At 58.9% G+C, this 20,984-nt stretch overlaps 1 protein-coding gene across 1 annotated transcript in view; it reads left to right on the top strand.

The window, feature by feature from the left end:
* LOC140661252 (carboxyl-terminal PDZ ligand of neuronal nitric oxide synthase protein-like) overlaps nucleotides 1-20,597 on the top strand; it is a 38,859-nt gene extending 18,262 nt beyond the window's left edge. The window contains exons 3-11 of the mRNA XM_072883112.1: nucleotides 10,456-10,548; nucleotides 11,264-11,322; nucleotides 12,811-12,919; nucleotides 13,329-13,470; nucleotides 13,886-14,046; nucleotides 15,715-15,882; nucleotides 17,034-17,199; nucleotides 17,523-17,880; nucleotides 18,352-20,597. Of these exons, the coding sequence (XP_072739213.1) occupies nucleotides 10,456-10,548; nucleotides 11,264-11,322; nucleotides 12,811-12,919; nucleotides 13,329-13,470; nucleotides 13,886-14,046; nucleotides 15,715-15,882; nucleotides 17,034-17,199; nucleotides 17,523-17,880; nucleotides 18,352-18,841 (1,746 nt within the window). The 3' untranslated portion in view covers nucleotides 18,842-20,597. The remainder of the gene's footprint in view (nucleotides 1-10,455; nucleotides 10,549-11,263; nucleotides 11,323-12,810; nucleotides 12,920-13,328; nucleotides 13,471-13,885; nucleotides 14,047-15,714; nucleotides 15,883-17,033; nucleotides 17,200-17,522; nucleotides 17,881-18,351) is intronic.
* Nucleotides 20,598-20,984: the final 387 nt, after the last annotated feature.

The raw sequence follows: 20,984 nt of genomic DNA, 5'->3' as shown, positions 1-20,984 counted from the left end.
ACCTTCTTGGCAGGGCCTCTTGACACTGATGTTTATAGGGAAATACAGAATTACTTGACAGTATCACAGTGTATAATTGCAGTTTCACTTCTAAGGGTTATTTCAGGTGAATCTGACCTGCTTCTAATGAAATTAGCACTTTTATCTGCAGTAACCTAGCAGCTCTTTGAGGTAGGGACCATTTTCATGTTCATGTGCACTCGGTGCCTGGTACGTGAGACTCCCTTGGGGTGGGGTCCCAAGACACTACTTCATTACTGAAACTAATTAATCATCCAGAGCACTGCAGCCAGAAAAGGTAATTTGTTTTCTCCTACAAAGTGAATAGAGGTAGGGAAGAAAATAAAGCCCAGCTTCCCTGTGAGCTGGGGTTGGCCTGCCCTGGCGAGACAAGGACTGAAGGGCTGTGTGTGGGAAAGCTCCCTATTAAACCTGGGGACAGCAGGGGGTTCCTGGAAGTGACAGTCACACAATGGTGCTTTTGTCAGAGAGGCACCAAAGGCCAGATGATGTCACCTTGCGCTGGGCCCGAGGCCGCTTGTGCCCCTCGGGATGGAGCTCAGCAGTATCGCAGCATCTCTGTAACAGGGAGGAGGCAATGAAAAGGCTGCTTTTATCCCACCCTTTTTTAAAAGCAGGGAAGAAGCTTTGTTCCAGAACAGTCTGCCTGTTCTCAGAGGTGGAAGTGACTAATTAAAGAGCCACTGCTGGTCTCCCCACCAGCTCCCATCACCTGCAGGAGCCCTGGTCTCCCCCGTGGGTGTAACTCAGGCCACTCTTTGCTCCACATCCTTTTGACTGGCTCAGAGGAACATCGAAACTCCAGCCATGTCCTCTGCCTTCGCCACCTCACTTTTAGGTGGAAGGATCGAGCTGTCCTTAAAGGCTGCCTGAGACTCCAACAGTCGGAGACCTCCCATGGATGAGAGCTGTCGAAGGTGGGGAGAAGGGAGATGAAGAGGAAGGCCTGTATTAACGTGCCCATATGAATGCTCTGCAGAGCATCAGAAAGCAGGATTCTCTCAGAAAGCAAAGGAGACCTGGATAAAAGGCACCTCTTTCCCCTGCCTCCCCCTCATCTGACCAGGCTCAGCTGCTGCAGCCGGAGGCAGCGTCCTGACAGCCCCCTGCCCGCTCTGCGCCCGCGGGTCAGGCAGCACCCCGGCCCCCCATCCGCACCCTAGCAGCTTCTCTCCCAAACAGAGCCGTGGGAGGAAGCTTCTAAAGGTTTAATGACTGAAGCACAACCCATGGCAACCCCTTCTGCGTGGTGATCTCGGTTAGGGCAGCCCTCCCAGAAACCTGTGTTTCTCAGGCCACGCGGTACAGCTGCCAGATCCCAGCCCTCCCGAGCAGGGGCCATCAGGCAGATCTTTACCCGGTCTGTGCACCTTGCTGCGGAGGAGCAGACCTCAGTTGTACGTGGTCTGCCTGCTTGGCATTTCTCCATCCTCACACTAAGGAGCAGGTTAGTGTTTCTCTCCCAGTTCACCTACACTGTAAAGAGGCTCTCAAAGTCAGAGAGAGCGTGGCTCAAGACTACAGGGTGCAGCAGGGTCCCAAGCTGCTCCATAGGCGACTGCTGGGTGGCCATGGGGACTGCAGCCCCGCTGGGGATCACGAGTTCGTACATGCCGTGCAGTTGGGATGTGTAATCCTCACCGTGAGTGGGTGCTGGAAACTCCTGATTTCAGCTCGCTGCTCTGCCTTGACTTGCCAAATGAACTCCTGATGAATAAGCCAGCCTCAGTTTCCCGTGTTGGAACTCTGGCTAATGTCTGCCCACCTCAGGGAAAAGCTGCAGCTCAGGATTCACGTCTGTGGAAGCATTTGAAGCGTGGAAAGCTCTGTTCAAGGAAGGTGTTCAGATTAGTCAGCTCCCAGTGTGGCTGGGTTTGAATATTTATGAAAGCAGAAAATTGTCAGGCATGTTTTGCTGAGCTGTACAGCTCCTTTCCTGAAAGGAACATTTTTCCCAAAACAGTGCTTGGAGGCTTGTTTACCTGTCTCTCCATGAACCCGAACTCCACCAAGGTGACAGGCAGGAGGAGTCTGGGATGACAGCAGGCAGGGTGTCTGTAAGGGGACGTAGAGAGCACGCAAGCTGTTTGGGCTGGAGCAACCTGTCAGTGCTTTATTTCAGTACAGTTGGAGCCCTAAAGGAATGTCCAGAGAGCCTGGATCCACAGGTTGCTCTCCTATTATCCACAAACTGCTTCTCTGAAGCTTCCAAAACCCTGGCAGGAGGGTGGCACTTGGTACTGCTTCTTAAGGGATTCTTTTTTTCCCCTTGGTCCCTAAGCACTGTTGTGGCTTCACTCACACACATCACCCCAGAGCATCTCCAAAGCCAGAACAGGAGTTAGCAGGAGGCAGCCAGGCCAGGCATGCCCAGCATTCCTGGTGTTGCCTCTTCCAGAAACCTCTGTCCCCTAAAGAGGATCCTAAAGAAAGCCTTAAAACACCTGCATCTCTGCAGCGAGCTGAAACACAGCCAGAGCCAGGACTAAGAGGACTGGGCTGAGCTCACATGCCCTTTTCCATTTACAGGCAACTTTCAAGCAGCTCCTTTTGGAGCTGCTAAGTCGGGAACTGGCTGGACACGGCTGACGTGCCCTCATGCTGGCTGAGGGGTTGTGGGGCACGGGTCCAAGAAGACCTGCAGATTAGACCAATTAAAATAGTGCTGACAATGCCAAATGGGAGACTCCAGAAACGCAAATATTTTCTTAGCTTAACTCAGGTTTTTACAATTTCCTCCGCTGCCCTTCATCCCTCCTCCCCCCTCAACCTGCAGCATGCCTCAGGTCTAGTTGCAGCGAGGGGCTGACCACCAAGTTTGGGCATTAGTGAGGGGTTTGACCAACAGACCCTTCATTAGCGAGGTGCTTGTGCAACTCCGTGCACCAAGGCAGCTGTGCAAGGGGCCACACGCTGCCCTGGGGTCGAGGAAAAGCAAGGGTGACTTTGCTCCCTCAGTGCGGAGGAGCTGGAAGCCAACCATGATAACACGGTTGGCAGGGCAGGGGCCTCGCCAGACAGGGCCCCATCCCATCATACCTGAGCAAGGTGAGCAGAGGAGACCCCAGGTAGCAGCCAGGCTCAATCAAGAGTCCAGATCATCGGGCAGGTCTATGCTGATGAGACAGATCGAAGGCCAAGGTGGGAGGTCAGTCTGCAGGTCAGGATCAGCAGGTCCATGGCCAGGCATGGCTGTGGCCAAGCTGGAGACCAACACTCCTACACTGGAGCTTAGGAAGGGGTAGAGGGGCCCAAAGCTGAGCTTAAATGGAGCTCCTGTGCCCATGGGTGGGGTGTGCGTGGAGGCCCCAGGTGAGGCTGGTCAGGACTATTAATGCCTCTTCACAGCTGGTCATTGTGAGGTGGCCAAAGTGAAAAGAGCCGAGGTGTCAGCACAGCTCACCGAGAGATGGTCCTAGCAAGGCAGCTGGGCTCGGTGCGAGGCTTTGGAGCAGGAGGGCTGTCCTCCAGCTAGAGCCAAGTGCTGGGACTCCGTAATCTTGGAGTCCAACCCCTGACCCTTGGCCAACCTACGAGTACCTCTGCTTCCAGCTCTGAAAGAGCGGTTACCTGCCTGACCAAGCCAGTGTTGGGAAGCAGATGGTTTCACGTACCTTAGACGTGGTCTGCTGGGGAGATTGAGCACATGGACTGCATTTTCCCATTAACCCTTTCATCACAGCTGTACAACAAGATGTCTCCACCTGAGCAGCATCCACAGAGCCGCCGTGCGCAGGGCACCGGCTCCAGGCTGGCCGCAGCAACCCTATCCATAAATTATCTGTGGCTAGTCTATCCCGTGGTGCTTTTCTTGCCAAGACTAATCAAGGCTTAGTCTGTACGCAGGTCTCTGCAGCTCAGGCTGTGGCCAGGGACGTCGGCGTTGCCGGGTGGGTTGTGTGGAGACCGAGCCTGATGTTTAGGTGGAGTCCTTGGGAAGGAGCGTATGGGGCTCCCCAGGGAAAGTGTGCTGCCCCGAGGACCCTGCTCCTGCTGCCCGCATCTCCTGGCGGGTTATCTGCCTGAATTGCCAGGCAGGAAAGGACCAATGCACGGGAGTTCCGGGGAGGAGAGTGTGGTGGGACCTTCTGGTGGGTCATCACCGGTGTCCTGCGCCCCACGGATGGTGCTAAGAGGGGCGAGGTCACGATGCCAGTCACCAGAGGTTGCACTCAGATGAGGAAGGGGCCAGAGAGGGTTACACTCAAACATGCAAACTCAGCCCTTGACCGGCCAGCTCCGGAGAATCGGAAAAGGATAGAAGGGGATTGCTGGGCCAGCCGAAGCCTGCAGCCACGGGTGGGCCCTGACCTGAGGTCCGGCACAGAAGCATGCACGGATAGCTGCTCCCCACAAACGAGCTGGAGCCACGTCCCGGCACCCCAGCCCCAACTCCGGGGCTGGAGCACAAACCTGCAAACGCTGTCCTGCCTCATCGGAGAAGTCGGAGTCCTGCCTGGCTCTGCAGGCAGTGAACACCACTGCCAAAGCACAGAACTAGGAATAAATACATAAATCCTGTGTGGTGAACTGTGGTCACATTTCCTTGCTGCCCTTCCAGGGACTCCCAGAAACCCAGCGGGGCCATGATAGCTCCTCAGCCCCCTTCAGCTCACTGCGTGGGGAGCGGTCTGCGGTATCTACAGAGAATTTGTTGGATGGTGGAAGGAGCTAATTTAAATGAGAAAAAAAGACGTTGGGTATGTTGCCAGCATTCTCCTTGCCTATTGTACTCCCCCTTCAGTTTCTGCTTTCCACTGAACAGTTTTATGTTTCCAAGGATCATAAATTCTCATTTTTCCACTGGGCAGGAGGTGCACGCCTGGGCTCCACCGCTTCCTGCGTCGCTTTTGTGTCCGTGTTGCCCAGTTACTGCAGCACAGACGCAGACTATGCCCGGCCGCATTCACACTGGCCACGTCCCTGGGAGCGTGCGCCCCGCCGCCGGGCACCGGGAGTTCATAGGATTCAGACAGGCACATGCTTCCCAAGACGAACAAAGGAAAGGCCATAACCCAGCGGTTTCCAGCCGGAGGCCGTGAGGGAGCGGGCTGTGGCTGACCGGTGAAAACGCTGCTGCCTGGCCGGGCTGTCGCGGGAAGGTGTGATGTGATGCAGAAGGGGCCGCGGTGACTCAGGGGGGATCGGAGGCTGGACCGTAGCCTGCGGTCCAAAGGGTATGGGAACTGACACCGCTCGTTTGTCAGCTCCGAGGTGGCATGCAGCGCTCGGCTAAGCTGCGCTTGCTGGGAGAAGAACTCCGGAGTTTTCTGTAGCATCAGTTCCAAGCGGCAGCACTCCAAGCATCAGTAATTCAAACAGCAGTCGAGATAACGCCGTGTCCTCATGCCATGTGGGTCAGTTTGGTTTGAAATTATTAACATTCCTGAACTTGAATTGATCACGATGAACTTGGATTCATCATGGCTTTAATTCCTACAATGGCACTGGTATGGCATTGGAGGTTGCGTACCGGAGCGGGAGGGAAGGATGCCTCCCACGCGGCTGGGATGCAGCCGTCGTGTGCCAGCCTGGGAGCAGGGGCAGGGACCGGTGGGTCCCGCCGGGGTGACGCTGCCCGGAGCCCGGAGCCGGTCTGTCGGGAGGCAGAGCCCAGCAGATTTCCACCTCCTCATTGCCATGCTCCCTGTGTCCGTCTGGCGGGCAAGGTTTGGGAAGGGGCTGGGACTGCTTATTGTTGTGGGGTTGTTTATGGACACATACATCCTGCAGCCTGCCGGGCCGGGCCAGGGCAAGGGGAGGCTGAGGGCAGGACAGCAGGCTAAGGGCTGGCTGGAGAATTTACAGCTGCGGGAAGAGTCGTCCATTTCCAAGCCTGTGGCATCTTCCTTTGGGCGCACAGACAAAGTACTTGCCCAGCAGCGCCTGGGAGCACTGAAGTACTCCTGGTTCAAAAACCTCGAGAGCCTCAGCCTTGATTTCCCTTCGTGCAACTCGGGCTGCACAGCAGCAAACGACCCATGGCAGGAGCACGTCCCGGCTCTGCCGGCTCTCTCAAGCCTGGCCCTTCTGCTCTTCGTTAATGAGGAAGATGCATTTTTTGGAAACAGAGGCTGCCTCTAAGACTTGCAAACTCTCTATTTTATGACAGTTTTCATTTGCATAATGAAGACCCTGATACCTTCAGTAATTAATCACATTAAGAATTGCTTCCTTGAATAAAGCTGTTCATGCAAGTTGTTCTTAGTGCTGGAAACTGCATATGATTTCCAATGTGCATTAGCCCATCTCTTTCATCAGCAGATGGAAGCTGGTAACTGCATGTGTAATTTATATCTGCTTGGGTGGAATTATCGGATGAAATATGCATTACACGGCGCCGCTAACATTTCTAGTCATACAGTCTTTAGCTCTTGGGTAAGTTAATATTACCTGCCAACAGTGTGTGGGACCGTATGAAAGGCAAGGACTCGAACACAGGGATTCAAAAGCAGAAATGGAAAGTATTCCAGGTCAGACACATCAGAAATAGAATTAATGAAGCTGCTAAATTAAATGAGATGCATTGCCCTTTTTTGACCTGCATTTTTTAATAAAATGTCCCATCTTGTCTCCATAGCTAAGAAAGCTGCCAGGCTTGCCTGCTGAATCGCCACTTGTAAGGGCAACTCCAGATCCTTTAGCATCCGGAAAGCTTTCCCCCATAGGATAGCACAAGCAGCAAGAGAATAACGATTGAATCTCAGAAGGCAGCAGAGAAGATGAACGCTGCTGTGTGGGTTTGGATTTGTTGGTAACCTTGACAAATTTGGAAAAAAATCTCATCAATTCAATAGTAAGAAAAAAAATATCCGTGACTAGACCTTGCTCTCTGAGGACAGTGCCAGGTTAGCCAGGGAGCCGTGTGCTCAGATGTATCTTGGTTTATGCATCGACATTTTTATAGGAGATAGTCAGCTCTCCCCGAGTGTATTTTTCCGTGTGCTTTTTTGTCCTTATATAAATCACAGTTAATTAAAATACTGATTCCTGCTTGATAGGAAGCAATTAAATGACTGAAGCTGTATCCCATCTGCCTCTTATGCGTAGAGACGGAGAGAGAGTCCCATCCAAGCTGGTGCGGTGCAGGTCCGCGGGGCTTTCGCTCAGCCCCGCTCTCGGGGTCACGGTGCTCTCGCCCGGCTGGCCTTCCTGCTCCGCGCGCTGAGCAGCCGGTTGGGGCCAGGCCATCCTACGGCTCCTGCTGCTTGAGGGTTTTCACCGTTTGGAAAGGATTTTGGGGCCCAATGAGTTTTAACTGTTTTCAGGCCAAGCTAATTCTGCCCGTGGCTGGGACCCGGGCACCTCTGCTGTGGGGAGCGTGTGTTGGCCGTGTGCAGGCGCTCTGGCGAGGACGCAGCAGCGAAGCGCGAGCAGCAGCGGCCACGAGCTGCACGGAGCGAGCAGGATCGACAAACTCATCGGCCTCCTTCCTCGCGTACGATGCTGTGGCAAAGGGCTGCATCCTGAGCAGGGTCTGAGGGTGCTGCCTGCAGATTGCAAGGGTCAAAACTGCTTCAGACGCCGTGTGCGGGGCGTGCGTGGCGCTGGGGCAGGGGAGAAGCTCTGCGCTCTGCTCCCGCCCGCCCCGTGTGCCTCTCCAGCCCCGGCTGCGGCAGCACAGCTCGGCGGCTTGGCACCAGCCCGCACCGCAGCAGGGGCGAGGGCAGAGCGTGCCGGGCAGCACACACCAGCTGTACGGCTCTGCTTGGAGCTCGAGCCCCGTACCTGTCCCGGAGTCAGGCTGGGGTGGTGTGGTGCGGTGTGGTAGCCGGCTGAGGTTCCCTGGGTTTACAGAGGCTTGCCATCACTCCTGGCAGCACTCGGAGATGTGCTGCTGCTGCTCCCAATTGTTCCTTTCTGTCCAAGAGAGAAAGAAAAAGCATCTCTGCAAAATCCAGACTTGGACTTTGCTTAAAGCCTTTGAGTAAAGAGCCTTGTTTGAATGTAATTGCACCCCTGTTGCTACAAGGGGAAAATACACTGTATTGCGCTCTCTTTCTTGGAAAGCTCGGCTAGTATTTTCCCAGCCATTTGTGTATAAAGAAAGATAAATAGCTCTTTAGCGGGCAGAACAATCTATCGTGGGTTTATTGACATTCATGCAAGCAGACAAGGAGAAACAGTTTGGCGGTGCTGCGTGTAGGGGAGGGGGAAGCTCCAGCCTGGCAGAGCTGGGAGCACCCGGCGAGGCTGGGCTGGGGGTGCTGGGGCACCGAGGGGCTGCTTGGGAGGAGGGTGGGAGAACCTCTCGGGTGCTGAGGCCAGCGAGCCCGGCCGCCTGGCCTCGGCCCTGCAGATGTGTGCGTCTCCTGTGGGCCCCCCTGGCCCGCAGCAGTCCGAAGGATGCACTCGCCACCTCCCCCAGCATTTCATTCCTCCCTATAAATAAAAAAACGTGTATAGCGAATTTAGCTCTGGCTTCACACGCAATGGTGCTATAGATAGATTTTTTAAAGAGCTTGTCTCAGAGTAATAATTCATGGGGAGATCAAAAGGCTATGGTTTAATCCGGGGTCTGTCTGATACTATAAACCTTGCAGAGTGATAAGAATTCAATGAGCAGCATCAAAAGCCTGGTAAACATGAAAGCCACCCAATTTTCTGTCTGTAAGGCTGGCGTGGCTTACAATGGGTGCTGAGGAGCTGGAAAGATGCATATCTTCCCTGCAGCGCTTGGGTGCCACGCTGACACGGGGCCACACGCAGAGTCCTTCAACTTCAGGCTCCTGGAAGAGGTGCCTGGACTCCCTTAACGTCTCAGTTGCTCCCTGCAGCTCCGCCGACTGTATAAAGAGATAAGATTTCTAATTAGATGTCTAATTACACGGTGTAGGTAGGCTTCAGGCTGCGCTCCACCGCTTGCCATCGCTTTGTCCTCCGTGTCTACGAATCACGCGGTCTGCGTTGATGCTCCAAAGCGATGTGGCAGAGACATCCCAGGAGACGGCGGAGGCCGGCGATGGAGCAGCGGCTCCTCCCGTCCCCATGAGCCCGTCGGGGCGGCGCAGCGTTCCCGGGAAGGCTCGGTGGCACGGTGCTCCCCAGCAGGGTGGCTGGCTGTCCTTGGGGGGACGGGACGCCGCAGAGGGGGCTGCAGGGTCTGAGTCACCCTGGCACCTTAGCGAGGAAAGCTTGCAAGCTGCCTCCTGTTTGACAGACTGCTGGAAGACACAGCCGGAGCCTAACTACAGCCTGTTTTCAGGTAGACCAAAACTAACAGCGTGTGGAGAGAGCCCAGAGGCTGTCGCTCAGCTCGGCCACGCTCGCTCCAGGGCAGCTGCCGTGGTGTGCCTGCATCTCCGTGGCCCTCGCAGGGTCCTGAGCGATTCGGTAGCCCACGTAGCATCCACGTCTGTAGCCTCGCTGTGGCCGCTCACACGGGCAGAGCCAGCAGGCAGTGGTGTCCCCGTGATGTTCCCTTAGCCAAGTCCCAGCTCCGTTACAGCACCGTTGACATTCCTAGACTATTGAAACAGGGCATTTGTAACCTCTGCTTTCCAGCTATGGTAACTGTACATCGAGTTAATCCAAAGGATTTTTTTTTTAATAAATACATGGTGGCTGTTACTGTAGCTGCACTGACAGTAACGGATGTGCTGGTTTAGATAAATTGAGGATCTGGCCCAGGAAAGCTGGATTTCAGATAGGGACTGTGAAAAATATGGAGTATCAAAACGCTGTATTTGGAAGCTGAAAATAGTGCCTAAAACAGGGCCAGTAAGGATCACTGCTGTAAATACAGGTCTCCAGAGTGGAAGGGCTCTGCTACGCTTCTAGCTGTCAGCAAAAGCAACATTTAAAAGCTAGCAGTTTAATTTTTAACACAAATGGAGGTGAGTTCAGACTGCAGACACCTGCAGGTGAGGAGCTGGTTTTTCTCCAGAGATACCGAGCCCACTGAGGTTAATGTGATTATGTAAATGACTGAGGTATAATTGCGTTATTGCCACCCATCTGGCCCTCCCCGCAACTCGTAAGTGATTTTATATTCCCCATGCACTGCAGCGCTGACATACAAGGGCACTGGAGATGCCATAAATCACTGCTTGGTGTCTGCTGCAAGTGCCGTCTCCCCTTTCAGCCTCTGCCGCAGAGTCCTGCTGTTCTAGGCATGGCCATCACATCAGGAAAGCTCTTCCCGGATCCGAATTAACGGTCTCTGGATGTAGTCCAGAGGATCCAGCTCTGCTTGTCCTCTCCCAAGGGACGGTCCTGACAAAGCCAGGATCCTGCCCAGCATCCCAGCTATGGCAGTGGGTCCTTCCCAATATAGATTTCCTTAGCACGATAAAACAAATTCCCACTTCTCTTGGCAGTTGGGATTAAACACAAACCCGACATTTTAATGTAAAACACTGACTAGTACCACACACGGTCCCAGGTAACGCCCAATCCTACCTTTCTTCTAACCTGGGTTTTTCTTCCCATCAGTATGAATTCAAAGCCAAGAACATTAAGAAGAAGAAAGTGAGCATCATTGTGTCCGTGGATGGGGTGAAGGTGATTCTGCGCAAGAAGCAGAAGGTGAGACTTCTCCAGCCCCGCCTGGGCACTTGAGGCCAGAGCACCCGGGATGCTGGCTTTGACCATGTCTGGGTGTTACTGCTGCTCAGGATAGTCACACTTCTAACCAAAACTGGCCTTTTCTTAAAAACCACCCAGAATTTTCACAAGAAAATATTGCATTTTTCATCAAAATAATAACAAAACCTTGCTGAAAAAAGAGTGGGAAAATTACCCTGTGGGAACAGGATTCTTTTTTCTATCAAAAAATATCAAGCTTTCAGGAAATACAGTTTCTTTTTCTTGTTAATACAGTAGGCTTTAATCTTGTAGGCTTTTTCCGCGCTGCCTGGGCTGAGCACCCCTCAGCTCGTTGCCCAGGCTGTGCTTCCCACCGAGCCGAGCCAGCGGCTGGACCCAGATCTCCTCAGCCCTAGCTCAGAGCCTTCTTCCCCAAAACGTGTTACTCTTCTGCATATTTGATGCTATAAATTAATCTTAGGGACCATTTTCAGCCCTGAAGGCTGTGATCAGATGACCAGATTATGATAAATGATCAAAGAAATCTATTTTTATCCAAGATACCGATGAAACAGCCATTGTTCATATAGTCAAACTGTAGCCTGGATTCGGCTTGGGACAAATGCGCCATTTTCCAGGGTTCCTGCCCATCAGCCTGGTGGAGTTTCATTTCGACTGGACTCACTGTAATTTTGGTTTTGCTTTCTGCTTACAGAGAAAGGAGTGGACCTGGGACGAGAGTAAGATGGTGGTGATGCACGATCCTGTGTACAGGTACGTGGCAGGGGATGTATACCAGCTAGGTCCCGTCGGCCCTGGGCGATGCGTATCCATCCTCCCGCTTGCCGAGTTACCTCCACCAAGGCTGGCTTTCCAAAGGACCATGAAAAATTAACGAGGTTGCAAAATTACCGCTGATGGGGAATCCTTTTCATACATTTTTGAGAGTGAGACGGACTGATCTAGCTTTGATGCTGGCTCTGCTTTGAACAGGGGTTAGACTAGATGACCCCCAGAGATGCCTTCAACCCAAATTACCCTCTGATTCTCACTCTGAAGACAGGCTTCCCGCGGTTTTCCTTCAGAGCATGGCTCGTCATGTGCTTCTGAAGAAGGGCCTTACTCTAAGGTGTACGTGCTTACAGGGAATTAACCCGTGCAGGACGTGGTAAGATAGCCTTGGCTTTCCATAGCACCTGCCATGGGATCTCAACGTATTTTGGAGACCACGCGCCCCGCCCAGAGGTTTGCACTGCACGTAAACCTGATGCCTCAGGAGCCATCAGGGACGGCTTCCTTGAAGGCAACCCCAGCAATGGTGCACAGCCTGCGGACACAGTTACGGGCACAGGTTGCACCAGGCCATTAGATCTGCCAAGTGAATAATTGTACCACGAGCGCAAAGCCCCCAGCCCCGGGGGCTGGGATCACCGGCACTGGCTTTCTGGGTCAGAGCCCTTGGTGAGGAGATAAGGAGCGGAGGACGTGCCGATGCATTATGCGAGCCTACCTCTCCCTTCTGACATTTTTTACAGATTATTTCTGTGGTACATGGGCAATAATTGCTCCAATTGCAAGCTCAAGACAAAAAATTCCAATGACAGAAAAGAGTAAAAGAAATAAAAAATCTCAAGAATCCCTTTGGTTTCTTCTCTATTCAGAGCTGAACTCGTCACATTTTTACCTGATTAAATCAAATATACAAAAAGGTCCTTAAAAATGGTTTTGCAGCACGGGGAGGAGAAAAAGCCAGCCTGAACAGGAGAGAGAGAAATCCTCCGAGTACACTCAGCATCCCTGGGAGAGGCATCCAGGGGACGCTGGCTTTTGTGCTGTGCCACTTGCCCGCTGCTGGGAACGGACCCACGCTGGGTCCCCGGGCTGGCTGCACCGAGGCGGGCAGGGCGTTCGCCGTACGGGCAGTCGTGCCACGCTGCAGCCCGGGCAGGGATTAATCGCTGGGGCTAAAAATAGCCACACGCTTTCCAATACTATCGATTTTTTAGCTTTCCCACAGCATCTTTAAAAAGCCTTTGCCTGCTTCAGAAACCAGAAGGTTTTCCATCAAGCCAGGAACGCTCTCTAAATCTGTCGCCTCCTGCCTTGAAAATCGCAGGAGGGGCCGTGCAGCGGCACCGCCTCGTTCCTCCGGCCCTGGGTGCTGTGAGCCGGCCGTCCTGGGGACACATGGGAGCCTCCAAGGTTGTCTGGGGGCAGAGATTCCCCTCAGTGTTTAATTCCCTTTGTCTCTCTCCCACCTAGAATCTTCTACGTGTCTCACGACTCGCAAGACCTGAAAATATTTAGTTACATCGCAAGGGACGGCGCTAACAACTCCTTCAGGTGCAACGTCTTCAAATCAAAGAAGAAGGTAGGGTGCTGCCGGGGCTACGGCTGGGTCCTCCCCGGGCGAGAGGTCTCTGACGGACCTCGCACCAACTCGTGCTGGGTTGGAGGGTGCAGACCCCTGGGGAGAGACCGAGGCAGCGCCACTACTGGATTTGCCCCCAAAAAATGTGCCTGGTGCCTGTCCCCTCCTGCCCAGCCCTGGCAGCAGCGCAGCCCGCCTGCTTCAGCCACACGGAGATGAAAGCACCCATCTCCAAGAGCAGGGGACCGGGGGGGATGCCCTGTGTCGGGTCCATGGGAAGAGACGGCAGCGTGGGGCAGCCCCGGGGCGGGAAGCGGGGGGAAGGCTCCCAGTTTTCCCCTCAGCCGTGGGGCGATGGCGGGCAGCAGCGTGGCCGCCGCGGGGCTGAGCGTGCGGGTTTGCTCCGCAGAGCCAGGCGATGCGGGTGGTGCGCACGGTGGGGCAGGCCTTCGAGGTGTGCCACAAGCTGAGCCTGCAGCACGCCCTGCAGAACGCCGACGGGCAGGCGGACGGTGCCAGTGACAAGTCGGCCGAGGAGCAGCCGCTGGAAGGTGATGCGCGGCTCCCCGTGGGGCGCGGGCAGACCCCTCCCTCAGCAGCAGGGATGATTTGGGTGGAGAACTGCAAGGTGGCACGTCCTTCGTGGGCCAGCTCTAGTGACAGCGAGAGCTTCGGGCCCCTTCGGATGGGGGGCATGGGGAATCCGCCCTGTCTGCCCACCCCTCCGAGGCAGCAGGAGGGTGGAGGCTAAGCCCCCTTGTCCAGCGGGCTGAGGGTCTGCAGGCACCAGCCCCTTTCTCCCGCTCCCTTCCCCCTGCCCCTCCGCAGCACGCCGAGACTTGAAGCAAGTCCTGGCCACTGTCCCCGAGCTGCCGCCCTGGCTGCCAGCGCTGCTCGGGGCCCCGGCTCTTTGCTGTGATCCTGCGGCAGGGGGGGCTTGGGTTTATTTATCCGTCTCGTTTGAAGTTCACCAGATAAAGGGCTCCAAGATCACAGACGCTGACGAAGTTGGCGTCGACTCTGATGGCATCTGTGTGTCCGAGAGGGGACCCGGAGAGCTGCCCGCTGCCAGGGGGGACCTTGGCGTGCTGAAACCTGGGCAAGCCTCAAAGGATAAAAACTGCCAGGTAATGGGGGGTGGGCTGGGGGACAGGCCACGTGCTCTGCCCCTGCTGGGGTCCTTCTGCTCGGGGACACTGTATCATGGCTTGATGACGAGGGGCTTTCATGGAGACCCTGTTGCAGACCCCCCCTCCTGGCTCCCTGCTCTCACAGCCCCCATGGCAGGGGAGGGTGTTCAGCACCCGGGTTACCCCCAGCTAAGCTGTGTCCCAGCACCGGGGCAGGGGGAGAGGCGAGAGCTGGGAGCATGGCGCGTGGCTGAGCAGGCTTCAAGCACAACCCGGGAGAGCCCACCGGTGTGGGCAGGGCAGAGCGCAGAGGGGCTCTGCTGGAGCGATCACCCAGCGCTAGAAAGGAGAAGCGAGGCAGGACCCCCCCTCGCACGGCAGCATCCACGTAACAGGCAGAAGCTAAGAGGCGGCATCTCTGGCAGGGCAACCATTTCCCCGCCACGCGGGGTGGATTTCTGTGCCCCCAGTGCCGCTCTGCAGCAGTCACTCGTCCCACTGCCCCAACAACAACCCCCGGCTCCCCTTGCCCCCCAGGCCCAGGGAGCAGCATCCCCGAGGGGGCCCAGCCCCGGCAGCGCAGGCACCCAGGGCACGTTTGGCGCAAGCAGTGGTTTCGCTGTCATGAATAGCTGCTCCGCAGAGCTTCTCCGTGAGCGCTTCCCGGCGGCCTGAATGGCATCGCTTCATCTCACACAATCGTATCGCTCGCAGGGCCTGGCTGAAAACAGCTGCGGTGAAGTGCACTCCATGGGATCCATGTCCGTGGCTGGAAGGGCAGGGCTTTCCTGGGCTTTCCTTCGGGGTGCTGGAGCTGCCCAAACAGGGGAGGGCAGGGGGCAGGAAAGGCAACGGCCTCAGGCCGGCTCCCAGCGGGGCACGCTGCGAGGGAACCGTCCTAAAACACCCCCGCTGCCAGGGTGGGAGGCTGCTTGTGGGGGGGACGCGCTGTGGGGGGGACGCGCCAAGACCCCCGGTACCACAGAGGACCAGGTGAGCCACGCACGGGGCCACCGCACGGTCCCCAGGGCGCGTGAGGTGGCTGCAAGCTCACCCACCCTGGGCCGAACCAGCAGACCCTGGGCTCTGAGCACCGTGCCGGAGTGCAGGGGGCTTGCGGCTGGGTCAGGGGCTGCTCCGAAATCGCTCAGTTTGTGCACTGCCCTTCTCACGCTGGGTATCTCCAAGGGCTGGGACCGCTGTGCTCCAGCACCCGCACTGCCCGCCTGCGTTCTTTTAATATGCTGAGAGCCCTGACACTGCACGGCCGCTGCCGCTGGCAAATGCTTCAGGCAGCAAGAAACCTCCCAGCCTGGGCAACCGCATCATGAGGAAGGTGGGGGGGTATTTGGGTCGCTCCCCAATGGCTCCTGCCCGGGGATCTGCCCTCCCTGTTTGGAGCTACGGCCAGATGCAGATAGCGCAGCCCTGCCAGCTCCCTGGGCGCGGGAGTCGCTCCGAAACGTGCTGTCCTGGGGATCACGTAGTCGTGCAGCGCCTGACGCCGAGCCCAGGGCTGCCCCCCTCAACGGTCCCTTGGTGCCAGGGATGCACGGGAGCCCAGGGCTGCTGTGCCGCACTGGGGTCAGCGCCGTGGGGAAGCACGATCCAAATCCCAGCCTGAGCTTGTCAGTCTGCTCACCCTGCCCATTTCTTTGTGCCCAGGATACCGAGAACTGCTCCCTCCACCCCGCCGGCTCCCAGCAGCTGCTCAGCCCAAGCAGCCCCTGCTCCTCGGCCTCCATCACCCCGCTGGCCTCCCAGCACTGCCTCCAGCTGCTCCAGCAGCAGCTCCTCCAGCAGCAGCAGCAGACGCAGGTGGCCGTGGCCCAGGTACGCGTCCTGCCCTCCCCACGGGCGGCACCAGCCCTTCACCTCTCCCTGCTCCAGGCTGTGCTGGCAGCGGGGGCAAGCACCCTGTGCTGGGGTGGGAGCAGTACGGGGAGCTCGCAGCACAGCTCACAGCACAGCTCGCAGCACAGCTCACGGCGTAGCTCACAGCATTGCTCACAGCCCAGCTCGCAGCATTGCTCGCAGCGTAGCTCACAGCATTGCTCACAGCCCAGCTCGCAGCATTGCTCACGGTGTAGCTCACAGCATTGCTTACAGCCCAGGTCGCAGCATTGCTCGCAGCGTAGCTCGCAGCATTGCTCACAGCCCAGCTCGCAGCATTGCTCACGGTGTAGCTCACAGCATTGCTCACAGCCCAGCTCGCAGCATTGCTCGCAGCGTAGCTCGCAGCGTTGCTTACAGCCCAGCTGGCAGCCCAGCTCGCAGCGTGGCTCAGCTGCCCCAGACATGGAGCTGGCTGCACGCGTAAGCCCGGGCCGCTCTAGCAGGGTCATGGGGGGCCCCCACAGAGCCACCAGCTCCCGTTTCATCCCGGTGTTGGAAGCCGCCCCCCCCGTGCCCCTTCCCCCAAAGCAGCAGCAGAGCGGGGAGCCCGGAGCCCCCCTGGCTGGGCACCCCCCAACTCGTTTCACGTTCCCGGGGGGCAGCGGACCCCTCCTCCTGTCCCCCCCGGCCCGGGATGCGGCCGCATCCCCCCGCCCACAGCTCCACCGAGGGGACCCTCTCCGGGGCGGGGCGGGGGAACGGGGGGGGGCGGGGTGCCGCGGCGGGGCCGGCAGGGGGCGCTCGAGGGCCGCCGCGCCGCTGATCCCGGGGGATCCCGGGGACGCTGGTCCCGGCCCGCACCGCCCCGGCCCCGCATCGCCCCGGCCCGGCATCGCCCTGTCGCCGCATCGCCCCCTTCCCACATCGCCCCGGCCTGCGTCACCCCATCCCCGCATCGCCCCATCCCCGCATCGCCCCGGCCCCGCATCGCCCCGGCCCCGCATTGCCCCGTCCCGGCATCGCCCCATCCCCGCATCACCCCATCCCCACATCGTCCTCGCCCCGCATCGCCCCGTCCCGGCATCGCCCCGTCCCGGCATCGCCCCGTCCCCACATCATCCCGGCCCCGCATCGCCCCATCCCCGCAGGTGCAGCTGCTGAAGGACCAACTGGCGGCCGAAACAGCGGCGCGGATCGAAGCGCAGGCCCGGGTACGGCAGCTCCTGTTGACCAACCGTGACCTGCTGCAGCACGTCTCCTTGCTGGTGCGGCAGCTGACGGTGCTGGAAGCCCGGGAGCAACACCGGCAGCCGGGTGAGCGCAGGGACCCCCGCACCGGGGTGGGGGTTGTTTGGGTGCTGGGGTGCCCCCGGCACCATCGCTTCAGAGCATCTCTGCACCCCTCGTGGTCATGCGGAGCTGCTGGGATGCTCCCGGCACCAGCCTGCCAGGCTCTGGGGGGGCTTTGGAGCATCTCTGCACCCCTTGGGATCCTGGGGAGCGGTTGGGGTGCTCCCAGTACACGCCCAGCAGGCTCTGGGGGGCTTCAGAGCATCTCTGCACCCCTCGCGGTCCAGGGGAGCAGCTGGGTTGGAGGTCCCCAGCTCTTCACGTGCCCCTTGTCCCTCTCTCACCAGTTGACCGCTCCTTGCAAAACCTGTCCCTGGCTCAGTCCCTCTCCCTGAACCTGAAGAACCACTACAGCTTGGACGTCCACTTGCCGTCCACCTCCACCCCCGCCAGCATCCTGGGCAGCCCCGTGGCCCCCGGCTCGCTGCCAGCCCTGGGCCCTGGGGACTCCTACCTCAACCTCATCAGCCTGGAGAGGGGTGGCCACCGCTATGGCAGCAAGGAGGGGGACGAGTGCCTGGCTGTGCTGGAGGGGCAGGACGGGCTCAGCCGGCGCGTGGAGGGCTCCGAGGTCAGCGAGTTCACTCTGCTCAACGGGAGCAGCCAGCAGAAGGTGGACGACACGGACAGAGGGGATGAGGACAGGTAGGATGTGCCACCTCTGTCTCCCACCGGCTGGAGCGGGAACACCCTGAGCAGACCCTCCTGCTCCCTGCTGCTGCCCCGGCAGGGCTCCCACCGCACAGGCCACATTTCGGAGGGCTTGCGTCAGCAGAGCCTGCAGCAGGGGCTGGGGAAGAAGGGCTGTGTTCTGGACACTCAGGGGCAAGGACAGGGACAGGCAGCCCAGGGGCTGTGCACTGGCTCAGGTGCAATAAGCAGGGGCAAGAAACACACCGTGTCCCCTTGTGGGGTCGCTGCCTGCCGTGCGCCTGCCCCCCTGCCACAAAACGGTCATTGCCACATCACTTCACCCCAGCTCCGACGTTTGTAGGCGATAGGTTGCACTGATGGGACCCAGCAAAGGTCTTTGGCAGAGCCTAGGGCGGCCAGCCCAAGGCCCCCATGCAGATAAGTACTTGCCCATCACCTCCTCCCTCTGCTTTTGCTTCCCAGGCGGCAACAGCCCATTCCCAAGCTCAACCCGCCACCGCCCATCCTACGCAAAAGGTCAAGCAAGACCTCCCCGAGCCTGGAAGTGGAGGTGAAGCCCGAGAGCGCTGCCCACGTGAGCTTGCCCAGCCCAAGCATCTCCAGCCTCACCAGCATCGCTGCTAGCTCGCTCACCCTCTTGGACCCCGAGGCAAGGACTCCCTCACGGAGTGCTGCCTCCAGCACGGAGCCCGTCCGTGCCGGGACCTGCCAGCACGCTATGGGCAAGGACAGGACTGGAGAGAGCGGGCAGATGTCCCCCCTGGCCAGCATCCGCGACCCTGCAGCCAGCGAAGCCCTGGCCAAGGACTTGGCCACCCTGGCCAGCCCCACGGACAGCACGCTGCCCTTCTCCCCTGCGGACGACACCTGCTTGCACATCAGCTTCTCAGAAGATGAGCTGCTCGAACCAGAGCTGGACACTGCCGTGGGGCCCAGCAGGGTCCCCTCTTAGTGGGACCGCAGTAGGTGGCAGCTGGCTGGCAGGCAGTCCCAGCAGCTCCGTCCATGCTGCTCCACCGGCCCGCGCTGGGGTTGGGGGCCCCTGTGCCCAGGCTGGGAGGCAGGTCCCTTTCCTGTCCCTGTCCCACCCAGCAGCTCCCCCTGCCACACACGGGGCTGCCACGCAGGATGTGACCCGGCCAGCCCCTGCCCTCAGTCCGCACCAGCTCACGCTGCCTTCCTGCTGCCCCGTCCTCCCGTCTGCTGCCTGTCCTGTCCGTGCTCACACAGCCAGGGGTGCTGCACGGGGTCCCCGCCTCTGGGCAGCTCTCTCCACAGCTCTCTCCGCTGCTGCCCGGCAGAGGCACTTTTCACATTCGTCACTACATCCCTTCTGCTGGCCGGGCGGCTGCAGGCAGCCCCGCACCAGCCCCAGCCTTCCCGCAGCAGACGGGTGCCTTTCCCGGTCCCTGGCAGGGTGCGTGCCGTCGCCTCTGCCTGCCAGGCGGCTCGGGAGGGCGAGGAGCCAGCAGACGGCTCTGCTGAGGGCCAGGGCACGCTGGACAGGGATGGTGCTGGTCTGACTTGCTGCGGGGAGGTTGCCACCCAGGCAGCCTTCCCCACGGGATGCTCTATGGCAGAGACATCCCCAGGAGCGGAGCGACGGGAGCCCCCGGGCGGGGGCACAGCATGGCGCAGGGCTGTGAACACCCGTACACGAGGCTGCTGTCACCAACCCGGTCCATCAGTTGCCACCCGCGGTAGCAGCGTGAGCGGGGCCGTGTGGCACAGCCGCGGTGCCGCGTGGCACAGCCACGGTGCCGCTCCCCTGCCCGGCTCCCCAAGATGGTGCCAGGCTGCCACCACGCTGCCATTGCACTGCCACGGGCCTGGTCTCTCCAGGGCCGCCTGTGTCCGCCAGTGCCACGGTGCGCCCAGCCCAGCCCTGCTTTTGGGGACAGCAGCCCCCCCGCCGTGTCCCCACGCGGCGAAGCCACCACTGCCTCCCCCACCAGGTGCCTTTTCCCGCACCCCGGCACCTGCTGCCCGCGCAGGCTGGGGCCACCCCCCGGAGGCCACTAATCGGGTGCAGGGCTGGCCCTGGGAGCCCACTGCTGCGGAGGGTGACCCCCGAGGGAGGGTGCACCCCGTGTCTTGGGTCGGGGTGGGAGAGCGCTCCCGTGCCTCTGAGCAGCCGGTGGCTGCAGGCAGGAGGCTGCTCCATTGTGCTGATTTTAGGGTGTAACGGTGTGGTTCGGGTTTGGTCTCGGAAGCGTGAATGTCCTGGGATGAGTTAAGGTTTGAGGAAGAAGCCCAGCCCTGGGCGAAGGGCCAAGGCAAGGCCCTGGTGGTGCCATGCATCCCTCTTCAGCCTGGGTGGGTTTGGGGAGGGACCCGAGGAGATGCTCATCTGTCTCGGCTGTTTGCGAGAGGGCGTTGGGAAAGTGTTGGAGGGTCGAGGTGGGGAAGCGTTGAGCAGAAATGGAGGCTTGGAGCAGCTGCGCTGCCTGTCCCTGGCACGGCGCTGCTCCCACGGGGGGAGATGGGGGTGACAGGACGTGCACCCCAGAGCCAGCCGCGGCGATGCCAGAGCTGGCTGGGAGGAGCCGGGGGCTGACAGCATCACCAGTGACCGGGTCTGGGGGCTTGTAAAGCTGCGGCTGGGCTGTCCTGTAGCGCGATAGAGACAGACCAGCCCGTCCGTAGGAATAAAGTACGCTGCCGTTTGGTAACTGACTTTTAAAGAAAAAAAATAAAGGTGTCCGATTTGCAGAGCAAATGTTGTGGTCTCTGCCCCGCCGGGACCCACACGCAGGGAGCCCCGAGCCGCTGTCCCCAGGTGCAGATTGGGGACCCCCCAGGTATTCCCAAAGCAGCAAGATCCCTGCTGGGAACCAAGGCTGCCCTGAGCCACCAGCCTGCTGCTTGCCCGGCCACAGCCCCATCTGCTCCCCCTTGGAGTACCGGTGGCAGCAGGAGGTCCTGTGTCCCCACACTGTCCCCCATGCGGGGGACAGGTTCCTCAATCAGGGATGGGGCCCATTTCTAGAGCAACCCCCCCCCCATCCTGCTACACGGCCCCGAATGCTGCCACCCCCCACAGCCCCTGCCACCCCCGGGACGTGCAGCCTCCGGGCAGGACCCCGCTGCTCCCC

The sequence above is a fragment of the Ciconia boyciana genome, chromosome 18, assembly GCF_034638445.1.
Source record: "Ciconia boyciana chromosome 18, ASM3463844v1, whole genome shotgun sequence".
Lineage (NCBI taxonomy): Eukaryota > Metazoa > Chordata > Aves > Ciconiiformes > Ciconiidae > Ciconia > Ciconia boyciana.
Note: the sequence above shows the minus strand (reverse complement) of the source record. Positions and strands in the feature narration are given on the sequence as shown.